The 17,850-nt window shown below is 34.9% G+C and overlaps 2 protein-coding genes across 2 annotated transcripts; both read left to right on the top strand.

The window, feature by feature from the left end:
- LOC142642504 (mitochondrial uncoupling protein 5-like) lies at nt 1-1,266 on the top strand. The gene has a single exon (XM_075816870.1). It carries the CDS (start codon nt 107-109, stop codon nt 1,073-1,075), a length of 969 nt encoding a protein of 322 aa, XP_075672985.1. The 5' UTR covers nt 1-106; the 3' UTR covers nt 1,076-1,266.
- A 4,849-nt stretch (nt 1,267-6,115) lies between these two features.
- On the top strand, nt 6,116-7,306 carry LOC142642651 (mitochondrial uncoupling protein 5-like). The gene has a single exon (XM_075817050.1). The coding sequence runs from the start codon at nt 6,212-6,214 to the stop codon at nt 7,178-7,180; it is 969 nt and encodes a 322-aa protein (XP_075673165.1). The 5' UTR covers nt 6,116-6,211; the 3' UTR covers nt 7,181-7,306.
- The last annotated feature ends 10,544 nt before the right edge of the window (nt 7,307-17,850 follow it).

Below are 17,850 nucleotides of genomic sequence, written 5' to 3'. Positions count from 1 at the left end.
TCTCAACTCACCACTTCAAACTCTCATCTCTCACTGCTCAGTCTGATCTCTACTCTCATTCATACATCTTGCTATAACACAATTCAAAAACAAACATAAACTACAAATGGGTTTGAAAGGCTTCGTTGAAGGAGGCATCGCTTCAATAATTGCTGGAGCTTCCACTCACCCTCTTGACCTAATCAAGGTCCGGATGCAACTTCAAGGCGAATCCAATCCTGCCCTTGTACAGGCCTGTCGTCCCGCAGTTGCTGCTCTAAACACCCCAAACGGATACATATCTCTTCACATCGCACCACCACCTCGTGTTGGACTTATTTCCATCGGGACCCAAATCGTCAAATCGGAAGGTGCCGCCGCCCTTTTCTCCGGTGTCTCCGCCACCATCCTCCGCCAAACACTATACTCCACCACCCGCATGGGCCTTTACGACATCCTAAAACAAAAATGGTCAGATCATCATTCTGATTCAGACAGTACTGCCAAATTACCTATCATGAAAAAGATAGTAGCTGGCCTTATTGCCGGCAGTGTCGGCGCGGCGGTCGGGAACCCTGCTGACGTGGCAATGGTCCGCATGCAAGCTGATGGACGTCTTCCTGTTGAGCAGCGCCGGAACTACAAGAGCGTGGTTGATGCAATTAGTCAAATGTCAAAGCAAGAAGGGATTGCTAGCCTGTGGCGTGGTTCGGCTCTAACGGTAAACCGTGCGATGATTGTCACTGCTTCTCAGCTCGCAACTTATGATCAGGCGAAGGAGATGATATTGGAGAAGGGTGTGATGAGTGATGGGATCGGGACCCACGTGACGGCGAGCTTTGCGGCCGGGTTTGTGGCCTCGGTGGCGTCGAATCCAATTGATGTGATCAAGACTAGAGTGATGAATATGAGGTTGGAGGCAGGAGGTGTGGCACCTTACTCTGGTGCATTAGATTGTGCCATGAAGACTGTGAGGACAGAGGGGGTTATGGCTTTGTATAAGGGTTTCATTCCTACTATCTCAAGGCAGGGTCCATTCACTGTAGTGCTATTTGTCACACTTGAACAAGTCCGGAAGCTATTCAAGGATTTATGATCATGGCAGAGTTGAAACATTCTTTTTAGAGTCTTCTAATTGAGGAACAAAGCAAATTGACATTTTTTTCCAATTTTTTTTTTCTTTCTGCCGACCTATGATATAAATATTGCTTTATTGAATTGGTTGGGAGAGCAATGTGGTTATTTTTAAAGAAAATGATTAGTATGATTCCGCTAAATTTCATACTATTTGGTTGTGTTCTTTTTCACTGTCAATTTCGACTAAATTGTATACAATTCAAAATGGCGCTATATTGTTGATTACAATGGATTTACATGAATGATCGAGATTTGGTAAAATTACAGGCGTGCAATCCAATTTGCCGAATCAGAAGTGTCCCACAATACAATGGTACATGTAATTCACTCCCCACTACCAACCATTAACGAAATTTTCTGAAAAAGTTAGACCAATTAAATAGCTGAAGAGTTTAATTTGGTTCTTTTTCAGCTGCACTGACTTATCATAAGTTAAAGCTTAAAAAGTTTCTAACACTGGGCTTTGATACTTGATTATTTCAATAAAAGTGTTAAATATTAGTATTGATATACCATGTTAAATATGCTAGTATGAATTCGGAAGTTATGAACACAATATCACTCGAGAGTTACATGGTTCAGCCTAACGGCCTAAATCCACAAAGGAAATCCTAAATGATTACATCAATAATATATTAGAGTATACTATAAAGAATGTGTTACAATGAATCATAACATGTGTATATGTAGTATACTAAACCCTAGACTAATAGACTTCTAGTACAAGTAGGAGACTTGGCTTGCACACAAAGTAGAATTAGGCTTGTGCCTATACTAATGAGCTAATATATCTCTAACACCCCAACTCAAACTCAAGATGGAAGCTTGATGAAATCATGAGATTTGATAAGGTTGAGAAGATCTCTTGAATGAAGTTTGGCTCTGTGACGGTGGTTTGAGGAAGGCAATGGTCTTGCAATGTTGATACGACTTCTAACAATAGCATGACTATATCAAACAGTTTTGATGGTAGCAATGAGAAGCCAAAGAAGACGAATGCAGCGAAGAAATACCGTGGAAGACAAAGATTGCTCTTAAATATATCGTAAGGATAGAAAACCATAGCCACAGGAAGGTGGTTCTGATACCATATTAAATATTAGCATTGATACACCATGTTGAATATGCTAGTATAGATACGGAAGTTATAGATCACAATAACACACGAGAGTTACGTAGTTCAACCTAATGACCTATATCCATGAGAAAACCTTAAAAGGTTACATTAATAATATATTATAGTTTAGTATAAATCCTGTGTTACAATGAACCAAATATGTGTATATATAGTAAACTAAACCCTAGACTAATAGACTTATAGGACAAGTAGGAAACTTAGCTTGCACACAAAGTAGAATTAGACTTGGGCCTATGCTAATGGGCTAATATAACTCTAACAAATAGAATTGCCAATGTGCTACAAGCTACAGTGGATTTGTGACTATCATAGGTTAAGATTGATAAAATCAAGATCCTAGTAAAAAAACCAATTCTTATTTCAAGAGCAGCGTTGCTCGAGTTAGGTGACGTAATTAACGGTTCTTGTGACCACTAGCCTGGTCATTGGCTTTGGGAAGTAGTGTGCTCAATGATATGGAGCATGAGATGGCAGCGGAATTACTAGTGGTGACAACAGTGATGTCAGATGGGAGGGTGGGGGTTTCTATGATAAAGAGAGAAGAAGGTGGGGGGAGGTTTGTGCATGAGAGAGCTTTAATTTACAAGTTTGTAAAATGTTTTATATTTGTTTTGAGCGTAAAATGTTTTACAGTTTTTTTTATTAAGTTTTATGGTTAATTGAAAATGTTTTCAATATGACCAAGATTTTATGACGCAACAACACTACAAAATGTTGAAAATGTTTTTTGTAAAACATTTTATAGCGGAACAAGTGGAGTGTTAACCATAATTCTAACAAGGACTTTATTTTCATTAATTTACCCTTCAATTTTCCTTTGAAGACAAAGGAAGATCCCATAAAAAAAACTAAACAATTAAAAGGGGGGGGGGGGGGGGGAACAGAATGAAAGAAAAAGAAAGACGAACCTCTTTCAATCCTCCACCCCTGTTTCTGGAAAGTTCCCAAACTCTCCTAAAACGCATAAATGGATTTCATGCTTCTAATCAATACTTGAAAACATTTATAGGGTTTCGTAATTGTAGATATAAGGTTTTCTTCTTTGTTTATTTGTGTTTTGGTTTACTGGTTGTAGGGTTGACTAAACCTTCTTTGATCCAATGATTATTTGGAGTCTCATTAAAATAAAATTGTAATTTATAATGGCAATTACATCCGAAGACCAAATAAATATGTATAACATAATACTGTACACATCTGCAAAAACTGTACAATATTAAATAAATATGTACAAATATTGTATACATTTACTTAGTCTCTCTATTTGTTTCGAATTAAAATATTTTCTAAGAAAATATTTTTACATTTTAAGGTGTTTGTTTTGAAGTAAAATATTTTCGGTCAATCAAAACAACCAAAGCAAACAAGTGTAAAATGTTTTATACTTGAAATATTGGTAAAACATTTTACGTTTGCACTCTCTTAGTCCCCCCGATACAATTGCCTCTCTCCCTCTCATGCTTTCTTAGTTTTGCACCCACAACCCAGTCACAATCGATTCTGCTCTCCCATCCATCACTGATTCCACCTTCTTCGGCACCACCTATCACCGGCTCAACCCTTCACCGGTGCCACACCCATCACCGGCTCCACCTAAGTTTTTTATTTGTTTTTTTTTTTTTTGTAACACTCAATTGTTGTTGTTGGCTCTACATTTCTTGGCCACCTCCACCATTGTCGGCACATCATCATGTTCTTAACTAGTTTTGACCCTTTTTTTTTTCCCTATACTATCGTGTGGTTTACAGATTTGGGTTTTTGGATGGTTTATGGGTCATGGGTTGCTAGGTTTGTGGGTGGCGGTGGATGGTTGAGATAGTTTGTGGGTCATGGTGCTGGTTTGGTTATGGGTTGCGGTGGGTAGTTGAAATAGTTTATGGGTTGTGGTGGGTAGTTGAAATGGTTTGTGAGTTGTTATGGTGGCTATTTTGTGGATTGCGGTGGATGGTTGGCCAGTTTTTTGTTTTTTTCCTCTCCAATTTGAGGGTTTGAGTGGTCGGTGGAGTAGTAGTGGTTAGATTTGTGCTAATATGGTGATGGTTTGGGTGGTCGGTAGATTGGTGGTGGGTTGGTTTTTGTTGATTTGATGGTGGTTGTTTTGATTTTATTTATTTATTTATTTGAGAAACACACACACATATATAGGGGAAGAGGGATGAGATAAAAGAATACATTCACATGCCAACACCAAAACTGCATGCGAAAATTAGTGTTGCGGATTAAGTGATAAATCTTTTCTCAATATCACACCTTACCGATGTGGGACAACTCGACAACACTGAGTCTCTTTTTTTTACTTGAAAAACACACTCACGCATATATAGGGGAAGGTGGTTGTTTTGATTTGAATGGTTGTGAAATTAGATTTTTTTTTTCCCATTTTATATACCATGAAATAGACACGGCAAATAATTTCTTGTTATTTTCATGTAAGCAACAAAACTCAGTAAAATGAAAAAGATTTCAGTAAAAAATATTTTACAATTAAAATATTTTTCTCTGTTTCAGACGGACTGACATTACATATTGACATTACAATGTTAGAGCATCCACATCAGTGGATGGATAAATGGGTATAAATGTGTAAAATGAGAAAAAATCATTAATTTTACACATTTTAAACAAAAAAGCCCCTACATCAATCCCTCTAAACTTATTTAAACTCATCTATATCATCCACAATGCTACAGTACCGTGTAAATTTACACGGGTACTGTAGCAAGTGTATATGTTTTTTTTATTGTTTTTTCTCTCTCCTCCCAACTGACTCTCTGTCTCTCTGTCTCTCTCTCTCTCTCTCTCAGACACAGCACCTCTCTCATTCTCTCATCTCATCCAATTTTTTCCTCTAGCCGCCGATCGTCCTCGCCGCCGATAAGAGCAAGGTCGAGCAAGCCGAGTCGCCGGACGGCCATCGCGAGGAGGGGGCGGTGCTGCGAGGCGTCGATCTTGCTCCGATTCGTTGGTTTTTTTTTTTTTTTTTTTCTGGTGTGGGTGAGGCTCGACAAATCGGTGGGTTTGGCTCGACGGATCGGTGGGTTTGTTGAAGGGTGGCTGATCGGTGGGCGACGAATGGGTTTGGGTGTGGGTTTGGCTCGACGGATTGGTGGGTTTGGTGGGTTTTTTGATTGGGTTTTTTTTTTTTTTTTTTTCTGGTTTTCTTTGGATTCCGGTGTGATTGGAGGCCGGAGGCGTCGACGGTGGCTGTGCCGGGTTGTGTTGGATTTTTTTGATTGGGTTTTTTTTTTTGTTAACTGGTTTTCTTTGGATTCCGGTGGCTGTGCCGGTGGCTGTGAGAGAGATGAAGGTGGGAAGGAAATAAATATTTTATTTGAGCAAACGTGTATAATAGACAACTGATGTGAGGGGTTTGTAAAAGAGGGTGTGTAAAATAAAAAAAGTAAGTTTTTTAGTGTAAAATAGAAGAAAATTTTGCATAAACTGATGCAAATGCTCTTAGCTAAGAATCTGCCTTTAAAATAATCTTTACTCTTTTTAATTTTATGTGTGGCTTCGTGGCTTCAATTTGATTTTGGTGCAGGTGTGCAGTGGAAAACTTCATGCTCATCACAAACTCTGAAGAGTTAGTCTTGGGTGGACTCACTCTAGGCTCTAACTGGTCAATTAGAACCAGCCTACCCAGTATGGTGCCCACAAGTGCATAACTAAGCTATCCACTTGAAAATCATAGTGTCCAAGTCAAAACGCAACTCCCATAAAAAATAAAAAAATAAAAAGTCAAAACCCAACTGCCAAGACGAGTCAGAGTCATACAACACGCAAAAGAAAGGATGAGAAGCACAGAGAAGAGCGCGTAACTTTGCTATAAATATGCTTTCCCTTCTGGTCTTTCTCAATTCACAACTTCAAACTCTCATTTTTCACTGCTCAGCCTGATCTCTACTCTCATTCATACATCTTGCTATAACACAATTCAATAACAAAAATAAACTACAAATGGGTTTGAAAGGCTTCGTTGAAGGAGGCATCGCTTCAATAATTGCTGGAGCTTCCACTCACCCTCTTGACCTAATCAAGGTCCGGATGCAACTTCAAGGCGAATCCAATCCTGCCCTAGTACAGGCCTATCGTCCCGCAGTTGCTGCTCTAAACACCCCAAATGGATACATATCTCTTCACATCGCACCACCACCTCGTGTTGGACTTATTTCCATCGGGACCCAAATCGTCAAATCGGAAGGTGCCGCCGCCCTTTTCTCCGGTGTCTCCGCCACCATCCTCCGCCAAACACTATACTCCACCACCCGCATGGGCCTTTACGACATCCTAAAACAAAAATGGTCAGATCATCATTCTGATTCAGACAGTACTGCCAAATTACCTATCATGAAAAAGATAGTAGCTGGCCTTATTGCCGGCAGTGTAGGCGCGGCGGTCGGGAACCCTGCTGACGTGGCAATGGTCCGCATGCAAGCTGATGGACGTCTTCCTGTTGAGCAGCGCCGGAACTACAAGAGCGTGGTTGATGCAATTAGTCAAATGTCAAAGCAAGAAGGGATTGCTAGCCTGTGGCGTGGTTCGGCTCTAACGGTAAACCGTGCGATGATTGTCACTGCTTCTCAGCTCGCAACTTATGATCAGGCGAAGGAGATGATATTGGAGAAGGGTGTGATGAGTGATGGGATCGGGACCCACGTGACGGCGAGCTTTGCGGCCGGGTTTGTGGCCTCGGTGGCTTCGAATCCAATTGATGTGATCAAGACTAGAGTGATGAATATGAGGTTGGAGGCAGGAGGTGTGGCACCTTACTCTGGTGCATTGGATTGTGCCATGAAGACTGTGAGGACAGAGGGGGTTATGGCTTTGTATAAGGGTTTCATTCCTACTATCTCAAGGCAGGGTCCATTCACTGTAGTGCTATTTGTCACACTTGAACAAGTCCGGAAGCTATTCAAGGATTTGTGATCATGGCAGAGTTGAAACATTCTTTTTAGAGTCTTCTAATTGAGGAACAAAGCAAATTGACATTTATTTTTTTCCAATTTTTTTACTCTTTCTTTTGGCCTATGATATAAATATTGCTTTATAGAATGGGTTGGGAGAGCAATGTGATTATTTTAGAAGAAAATAGTTTGTATGATTCGGCTAAATTGTATACTGTTATCTTTAAAAGGTAAAATAATCGAATGCTGTTAGAGGTTGTGTTCTTACTATCAGTTTCAACTAAATTGCATACAATACTTAATGGCTCTATATTGTAAAAAACTGACTAGGATGGATTACTCTAATCTTCAAGATTTGGTACAATAAATTAAGGGTGTTCATTCCTATCTTGCCGAATTAGCAGTATCTCCAAGATACAATAGTAATTTACTCTCCACTACTCACCAATAAAGAAATTTTCTGAAGAAGGTTCGACCAAATAGCTGAAGAGTTTTGGTTCTTTTTCAGCTGCTCTAACTTATCATAGGTTAAGGCTTCATTCTAATTTTTCCCTTCAATTTTCCCCAGAAGACAAAGAAAGACAAATATCTTGCAATCCTCTGTTTTACCCCTGTTTCTGCAAATTCGCCAAACTGTCCTGTAAATGCATAAATGGAACAAACTTTCCACACAATACAAGACATCAATCAAACTGGTCAATTCCACCACGAGCTAAAGGAAATCTAACACATATGTTCAAAATTAATTGATATATTTGAAAAAGGGAGAGCCTAATAGGAGCTGGTTTACTTTTAATCCGGCAATTTGGATTGATGTAGGACTGAATCTTCAAATTAATTTATTTAATTTGTTATTTTTATGTATTTTTTGTTATTTTAGGTTTAAGGCATTTATTTCCTTATTTTTAGGTGTTTTTAATTCTTTTTAGGTCAAAGTTCTTATTATGGTTAGGTATTAATTAGACTCTTAAATAGGCTCCTAAGTTTGTAAATGTTTTTTGAATAATTATTTAATCAATAAAATTCAAACTTTTGTATCTTTTTTGTTTTAGTTTTTTTAGTGAAATTCTAGTTTACTAAAAAAAAGAATTCAAACTTTTTGTCTCTTTATTTTCTAGTGGATTTTAGACCCTTTCTCTTTGTGAATTCAAAAAACCCTCATGAATTTGAGATTATTTTCAAAAGCAAACGTGTTTTGTTTTTCTGCTTTCTAAAAGTAAACGTGTTCTCCACATCCGGCATAAGTTGGTATCAGGGCCTTAACTTGTCTTGGTCTAGTGGTTGACGTATGAGACGGTAGCAATTCCAATGATAAAAACTTAGCAAGTATTATGTGACGTACAGCTAGCACTCACAAATATTTTTGTTAAGATGCTGTCATTGAAACACGAAAACAATAGAGATAACTGTTGCAGAGACATAACTCATGGACTACTTATTTGTAAGCAAATTTCAAATAGACCTTGTAAAAGAATTGCAAGTTTTAATGGTTATTTTTATAATGAAGATTTTCTTGATTGGTTACTTGATCTAGAGGATGTATTTGACTATGAGAATATTTATTATGAGAGAAAAGTTAAACTTGCTTTGTATAAATTTAGTAAGTATGCCTTACATTGGTGGGAACAAATATAGCCTAATAGAATTAGATGAGGTAAAGACAAATTTCGTTCATGGGCAATGATGAAAAAGGTGCTTGCTATCAACTTTTATCCTTTGAATTGTGATGAACTTTTGTTATTTGAAACAAGATTATTATTGGGCAAGAAGTTCATACTTGAATTATTTTAAAGAGCCATATATTTTGCCATTAAGAGAAGAATTACATGTTAAAGAAAATACTTTTCTTGAAGAATATGTAGAAGTCAAAGTAGAAAATATAGAGATTTTTGAGAAAATTAATGAAGGCCTTGTTATAGAAAAAGAATATGAAATCAAGATTGTGGAGGAGATTAATGAAAACCCTATTATATAGAAAGATTTTGAAGTCGAGATGGGTAGAGACCATTGAGGAAGATATTGAAGAGGAAAGTTTCAAGGATCTCAATGAAATCAAATCATATGATTGTCAATCTCAAGATCCTTTTATTTTGGTGGTAAGCAATACATTGAAGTTTATTGATTTTATTAGGGTCAATAGAATTGATTCAATTGTCAGTTCTTATTTGGTAAATCTCTACAATTACATGAAGACCAAGGAAAAAGAAATTCAAGTTGATTTTTTTATTCCATTGATGAGTCGCAAGTATGGAAGAACCACAAGGGACTCAAGCATTCGAAGTATTTGTTTATATGGAGCAGAAGATTTTCGATTTTAAGGATGAACTCGAGGACGAGTTTGTTTCAAGTGGAAGGGTCTGATGTAGGACATAATCTTCAAATTTATTTATGTATTTTGTTATTTTTGGTATTTTTATGTAATTTTTGTTATTTTAGATTTATGGCATTTATTTCCTTATTTTTAGGTGCTTTTAATGTCATTTAGATTAAATTTGGTTCTTGTTATGGTTCGGTATTAATTATAAGTTATTTTAGAATATATTTTTTTATCTGCCAAGTTTTAGAGAGTCTTTAAATAGGTCTCTAAGTTTGTAAATATTTTTAGAACAATTATTCAATTAATAAAATTCAAACTTTTTGTCTCTTTATTTTCTGGTGGATTCCAGACATTCCAAGAACCCTCGTGGATTCGAGATTATTTTCAGACGCAAACGTGTTTTGTTTTTTGTTTTCTAGAAGTAGACGTGTTCTACTTGTTAACGCTTCCATGTCTTGCATCATGGATAAAACATGTACTCAAGCTAGGATGCTATACTAATACCCAAGTGAGGAACATAATATCTACGCATTATTAGCCCACCTGCCTACAAAATGATTTTCATTACTTTGCCATATATACACTAAATATTATTATGATTTTTTGTACCTTCCTTTGCAAAAGCTAAAGGTATCACTAACTGAAAACAAACAAAGCCAAAGCTATAATGCAGAAAGGAAGAAAGAAAGAACAGCTATAAGAGATAGAAATGAGAAAGAAAGCTGTATATACTAATACTAATATAGTAATATTCTCGCTGCTTATTTACAAAATGAGCCACACTTGGAACCGAGAGACTGTACAAATATTTATACTGCATACATATATAATTTGTGTAAAGTATCGATTTAAGAAATGAAGGACTATAATTATATAATAATACATCATAGATTCATAGGAGATTTATTTAATTTCTTATAATATTTATTGAAGGTACAAGTGTACAACAGTACAAAGCATCCTCGCTTGAATGAAGATTTGTTGGCCTTTTGCCGTCCATATTTCTCACTTTCAAATGCTTCTAGATTCCCAGAAGTAACATGTTTCTAAAATTTATTAGAGTTAATTACAACCACTAACCCTAAACTATAGGGGTATTTGTAATATGTACCCTAAACTTCAACATTTTATAGTCACCCTACTATGTATTGCAATATCAATATGACATCAAGATGTTTTCATGTTTCTTAAACCATGTAGGTGAAAAACGTGGAGAAAAAGAGAATGATGAACAAGAAATTTTTCATATTTTTTTGTATATAAAAACTCACATATTATCGGTGTACATGAAATTATGAAGTGTTAGATCTATCTTGGTCACACCAACCTTCCACATAATCAAATTCCTACCAAACTTCACAGACCATGGTGGTTGGTGGCATGTGTTGCTGGCTACCATCAGGGTCAAACGTTCAAAGGATGGTGGAAATTAAGAGAAGTAATCAAGTTCCTAAGTGTCTTTCGATTTAATGACTTCTGCAAATTATTACGTCCTCGACAGTTGACATTTTCAATTTTAGTAGAGGCTAGAAGAATCACTTATGGTTTATTAGTCTCGGAAATATCTAGATTAACACACCACAGAAAGTAAGAAAATATATCTCTAGTTTAAATGAAAATTTGTGATACCTAAGTTGGATTGGATAAGAGTGTATTAAGCAAACATGTTAAATCTTACATAAGATATTTATAATTAGGTGAACTTTACAAACAACTTAAAGAGGAACCCTAATTACAAATTAACTAGTCATTTTAAAGTGTAGGCTAATCAGGCGTGACTAAATTTTCTTAGATTGTGAGAGAAATAATCAGCATAAATAAATTTCTCCAAAGCATTGTTTATATACTGGTTTGAATCTAATGGACATTGATTTGTGGACTTATATTGTGCAAGTGGAATCGCTCATAAGAGCTTTTGCATCAGCTCTTCCATAAAAAATGTCATTTTAACACACCAAAAACCTACTTTATTATTTTAACACATCATTTTACAATATATCATTTATCAAATGTTCTATTCTTCAATTCCATACATTAAAATAATATATACATCACATTAAAATATCATTAAAAAAAACTTCAAACAGTAATATATACTACACAGCCCACCACCACCACTGCCCATAGTAGCCCACCCCTACAACCACTGCAATCCACCACCGCTGACAAACTCACAGCCACCACCGCCAGAATACTCTCACAAATTAAAAATCCAAAACCATCAAATTAAAAAAAATGCCGATCAAAACGCCAACCCACAACCCACTGCCGAATCCACCATCAAATCACAACAAAAAAGAAAAGAAAAGAAAAGAAACCAAGCCTTTGCAAATTGGCCTGGCTTGATGTTCCGGCCTGGGTTTCGTTGGAGACCCACCAAAACCCACTCACTGCCAACCCACCCGAATCCACCTATAGCCTAACCCACCCACCACCGTCAGAACCAAACCTAGCCAACACCATCTAAACCAACACATCACTGTCCCAACCCACTCATCAAATCACAGCAAAAAAAAAAAAAAAAAAAAGAGAGAGAGAGAGAGGAAGAGGAAGAGGAAGAGTAGTGATGTGTTAGCTTGGTGAGGCTGAGTGGAAGAGCAGGGAGCTTGGTGAGGTTGAGAGGAAAAGATGAAAGGTTGAGAGAGGAAAGGATCGGGTATTGAGAAGAAAGAAAGGAAGAGATCTGATTGAAAGAGATGAGAGATGAGAGAGAAAAGGGAATAAAAAACTGATTAAAATTATACCATTCCGAACTGTACGCTTCCAAATTTGAGAGCGTACTATTCATCAATGTAAAAAATTTTGGCATTTAGAACACTTCATGAGAGATGTTTTTTGGTGTTTGGTGTGTTAAATGACAAATATTTGGCATTACACCTGATGATAATGCTCTAATAAGAATCAAGTGAAATCTTTGAAGTGTTAATAAAATCTAATCCAACGCTCAATAACATACCATTAGGCAAGAATTAATATATTAAAAATTGTTTCAAGATTTTAAGTTTATGGAATAATAAGTAATTTATCATGATATCAAAGCATGTAATCTCAAATTTGAACATTGTTGCCACTTTATTTCCCATTAAAAATAAAATTAAATAACATGTGTTGGCCCAATTTTTTAAGAGAGAATTTGAGTCCATAGAGGAGCATTAAAATAATGGTTAAATAATTAAAAATTCTTCACTTCCTAAAAACTTAAACTTTTTGGATAGATGATAATTTATCAAGATCTATAATGTGCGAGTTGTGGTTTCCTGGCTACGCAATAAGAAGCTCAAAAGAAATTTAAAAGGTTTGAATATTTTTTGCAAAATTTTCCATGTAATTTTGCAAGATTTTTTATGTGTAAAACTGAAAACTTGCTTTAAGTTAAAGTTAAAATTTTGAAACTTTGAATTAAAACTCTTTTTGATTATTATCCTGACTCTTAAGAGAAATAATATCAATACTTATTTTTCAAAATGAAAATAGCAATAAAAACAACTAAAAATACAAACTAATATATAGTCTAATACTAATATTACTAAGAATAATAATTTAGTGAAAAATTGATATCAATTTTATCAATTAGGTTTGATTACTAAAATGCAGAGCACATTTATTATGTCATTTGTTGTTGTTATTTCCCACATCTAAAAACTCATTATCAATTTGGTCACCAATCAGGTGTAACAACTTCAAAGTACTTCATTATTTTAGTTAATCTGCTAAATGCTCTAAATACAAAAGATTTTTCAATGATTTTTTTTTTTTTAATCATAAAGCTTCACTTACTACAACAATCTCAAAGGGACTCTAAATCTCTATAATTGTGAAATGTGAAAGGATTTACATAATTCAAAAAATTTAGTTCTTTTGAATTTATAATAAGATTTCTTACTGAGCAAAATTTAGGCATAGTTCCTTAACTGTAATATGTTAGGTTTTCCAATTAAATACAAACACATGATTATTAATCAAGAAAGCACAAAAAGAAGTATATTTTCTAAAAACAATTAAATTCAATATAATTATGTGTTTGAAGTTAATTGAGTTTAAGGAGATGTATTTTACTTCTACCCTTTTATACTAATGATGTATTGCATCAAGATTATTACTATTATTAATTATTATGTTAATATGTTTCCTTAAAATATTTGTTAATGTATAATTTTAGAAAAGTTTTGATATCACTCTCATTGAAATATAAAAAGTTAACCAAAAAAAAATTTCTATTGCCTTTTTATTTTCCCATAAAACAGTTTTTAAATATATTTTCTAAACTAATGTTCCTAAGACATTCATTAATATTTCTATTATTATTATCTATACTACTATCTAAGGGGTTTATTGGTTTGGGATTCTTTTTTTTTTTTTTTGGCTTAAAAATGCATCTACACTCCTATGTTTAAGTAGAAACAAAACTAAAGGACAATCTAGTAAAAATACAATTCTAACTCCCACTAAAACATTGCCTGAAAAATAGGGACATTCTCCTATTAATTTTCAAATTGCTTTATTCACTTATAAATTATATTTTCAAAATAAAAATTATATATAATTATATATTAATAAAAATATAGGAGAAGGGCCTATAAGTGTATATTGAGCCGTGGGCCTTGTCTGAGGACGTCTATTAATTTGAGGACCAGAAGATAACAGGGAAGGAGTGCAAATCAGGGCGTCATGGACAATCTTTTGATAAAAAGACTTGGGAAGGTAGTAGGGCAGATGTCAGAAGGGTTGGTATACCCTTAAGAGCAATATCTCGAAGGGTTTTATTGATAAGGATAAACATCAGGGAAGCATAGAACAGAAGGAAGCTAATTAAGAAATATCTAAGAGAAAGCTGCTACCATTGCATTAAAGGCTTTGCAACTAACTCTCTGACCGCATTTATGTAGAGATGATGTTTGAATAGTGGCAAGTAGCCTTACGACTACTTCCAAAAACTTTAGGAAGGTGCTGATGGGATAAGGATCAAAGCCAATAACTTAACCTACATGTGGATGGTGAAAATGAAAAAAAGAGGGGTATATAATGAAAAGGGAATCCCCTTACAGAGGAGGCATTTGAAATGAGGGAGAGAAAAACCACTATAGCACTAAGAACTAGACTTGGAACCAAATTCAAAAGAATCATATATAAGATCTAGTCTCTTTGGATTGAGCCAAAGACGATCTACTTGAGTAAAACCATTTTATTTCTGTTTTCTTTTCATTTGGGCTCACTACAATAATTATCTAACTCATTGGAGCTTGGTTTTCCAGTCCACTCTCTATAAATTTATTGTATTGAGCTCTTTGGGCCAAAATCCTTTTCCCTAAAGGCTTGGGAACCAAAAGTAAGGCAGTGGTCAGAGAGGTTGGCCCACCCTCAAGGGCAACATCTTGAAGGGTTCCGTTGATAAGAATAAACATCAAGGAAGCATAGGATAGAAGGAAACTAAAAAAAATCTAAGAGAAAACTGCTATCACTGTATTAAAGGCTCTGCAGCTAACACGCTGGCCGCATTAATGTGGAGGTGATGCTTGAAAAGTGGCAAGTAGCCTTACAACTACTAACAAAGACTTTAGGAAGGTGCTGATGGGATAAGGATCAAAACCAATAGCTTGACCTACACGTGGACGGTGAAGATGAAGAAAAAAGGGATATATAATGAAAATGGAATCCCCTTATAGAGGAGGTATCTAAAATGAGGGAGAGAAAATCCATTGTAGCACTAAGAACTGGACTTGTAACCAAATTCAAAAGAATCATATATAAGATCTAGTCTCCTCGGACTGAGCTGAAGACAATCTACTTGAACAAAACCATTTTATTCCTGTTTTCTTTTCATCTGGACTCATTACAATTATTATCTAGCTCATTAGAGCTTGGTTTTCCAACTTATTCTCTATAAATTTATTGTATTAGGCTCTTTGGGCTAAAATCATTTTCCCTCCTTTTGGGAGCCAAATCAAGTCCTTACAAAAAACATAATTTTTTTTTTGCTACAAAAAAAACCTCATCGCACGCGCAAAGCGCATGTGATGAGGCTAGTTATTTTTTATTATTTTGGAATGTTGGCTTCCAAATGGTTTCTTCGATTGTGTGATTTCCTATCTTTCATGAATCCACTCTTTGCCACTCCTATTTTTACTCCTTTCATGTTAATTTTTTTCTCCATAATTATGATTTTGCTTTTAGCACGAGTAGCCCGTGCAAGAAAAAAGGTTTCCACCGTCAAACGCTAAATCCCATCTGTCTAGACACTTAACGCTTAAGTTACATTAAAAGGAGGCAAAATGGATTTCAAGCACTATGATGATAATATTAATTGTTCTCCTTAGTTTCCTTAATGATCAGTTCCTTCTTCTTCTTTTTTGCCTTTTGTTAAATATTTTTAGTATTTTTCCTTAAAATGTTTTCGGTTAATCATCTCAAAGCTTCGTCAAGGTGTGCCTTAACTTGCAAACCAGCTTGATCATCATCTATTTGACAAACCACGAGACCAAATTAACTGTAAATCAATCAATTTTAATTTTTATTGCATTGGTTCAATTTCCTAACCGAGGAACTAATTTTCATTTCTGTAATTTTTGCATGGTTTTTCCCAAGTTCTTTATTCGTTAACAAAAGAATTTACAGTTAGAACTATAACTTGAATCACTTCACAACTTAATTTAGATAAGCAGTATAGGGATCAAATTCAGTACCCCAAGTAATTAATTTTTGATTTAGAACCAAAATGAAAAAGTTTTGCAAGATGCCAAACATCCCTGTAGTGATTCTATAGCAGATCTTGGTACTAAATTCTGAAGTTTCTCTATTTGTTTTGACACTAGCGTTTTTCGGAAACTGAATTATTTTTTAAAAAACATTTAAAAAAAAAAAAACTACCTTATTTTTCTATAGTTGGTATTGACTTAAAAATTAGTTGAAAATTATTTTTTAACTTCTCTTTTTTAACTTCTCTTATTTAGCTTTGCGTGAAATAGATTTGTTTTCTAGAAAAAATTTATAACAAAAGACTTTATCTCATGTCAAGCTAAATAATAAAAGTTAAGAGATAATTTTTCTTTAACTCATTTTTTATTTATGATAATACTAAATATAAGAAATTAAAATATGAAAAATTATTTTTATATAAGATTTTCTATAAAAACAAACGGATGTAAAACGAACCTCTCACTCACTAGCTATCAAAGCCAGAGTCTGTGTTCTCTTAACCTTATTAGTTTGTTGCACATGCTTTCCGTTTTTAAAATTTTTAGGTAGAGAAAAAAGTAGAAAAGAGTACTACCGCATAAGAATGGTTAATCAAACATGTTCTTTTTCTTTTCTTTTCTTTTATTTAGCATAAAAACAAAAAAAAAACCTAGTAAGTTGACCCACTTTCCACTAATACTTTCAAATCACTTGCAAAAGTATACTTATTTGTTGATGCAAAATTTCAACGGTATGCACTTAAGATGAGATATAATTAAAGCAATCACATCCATTATTTTTAGATGCATAAGATGAAGAAGGAATCCCTAAATTCTTGCATGCCACCTGAAAAAAGCTTGAAAGCATGTATTAGTGCCTCCAAAAGGGCAGACCTCATAATAGGATGAATAAATTAAATTAGGTAAGTGATACTTGTTCCCTCCACTCAAAGCAATATGGTATTGTACCATGCGTTTAAATATTCATAATTTATAGAATTATGTAAAAATAATTGGGTGTGTTAAATCTTTTTTTTTTTTCTATAAAAATATAGACTATGGTTATATTATGTTGTGCTTTCTCTTTTTGGCTTTTTATACACGGTGCCAATATGTTACATTTATGATGGCCGCAAGTGGGAAAAATATAATGGAGTTTGCACTTGATGGCTCTTGTATAATTATCTTTTTTTTAAGGTCATTTTGTTGCATTATTCATAGTTTCAAAACTCGGCCCCTTAATGTTACTATACATATATTCATTGGTGTTGCCAGTGTGGTCCATAAAACTTGGTAATGGTTAATGACCAGATTAGCTAAGATAATTAATGAGTGTATTAGATTATTAGCAAGTGAATGGCACATGTTGATGTTTATGGCGTTAATGTTCTAATATTATTAGTGTCATAATAATTGCTATTATCATCAACATCATCTAACTCCACGATAATTAAGAATGCTGCACGCTTGAGGCAGTTGCCTGGACCTTATTTCATTAGACATGGTAGAAGTGATTTATGACCTGAGTTTCACCCTCTTACTGATGAATGAAGGGTAGAATATTTCTGAGGCTACTCTCTCTCTCTCTCTCTCTCTCTCAAAATACAACACAAGGTTGTATTATATGCCCTTTTATATAGCTGTGAGTCCCATAAGTGTAGATTTACTCCCATGTTAGAGGGATGTTGCATGCATGCAATGGTT

This window comes from Castanea sativa, chromosome 7 (assembly GCF_040712315.1).
Source record: "Castanea sativa cultivar Marrone di Chiusa Pesio chromosome 7, ASM4071231v1".
NCBI classification, from domain to species: Eukaryota; Viridiplantae; Streptophyta; class Magnoliopsida; order Fagales; family Fagaceae; genus Castanea; species Castanea sativa.
Note: the sequence above shows the minus strand (reverse complement) of the source record. Positions and strands in the feature narration are given on the sequence as shown.

Excerpts from the sequence above, each read along its gene's own strand:
- LOC142642504 (XM_075816870.1), top strand. The coding sequence starts at position 107 with ATGGGTTTGAAAGGCTTCGTTGAAGGAGGCATCGCTTCAATAATTGCT.
- LOC142642651 (XM_075817050.1), top strand. The coding sequence starts at position 6,212 with ATGGGTTTGAAAGGCTTCGTTGAAGGAGGCATCGCTTCAATAATTGCT.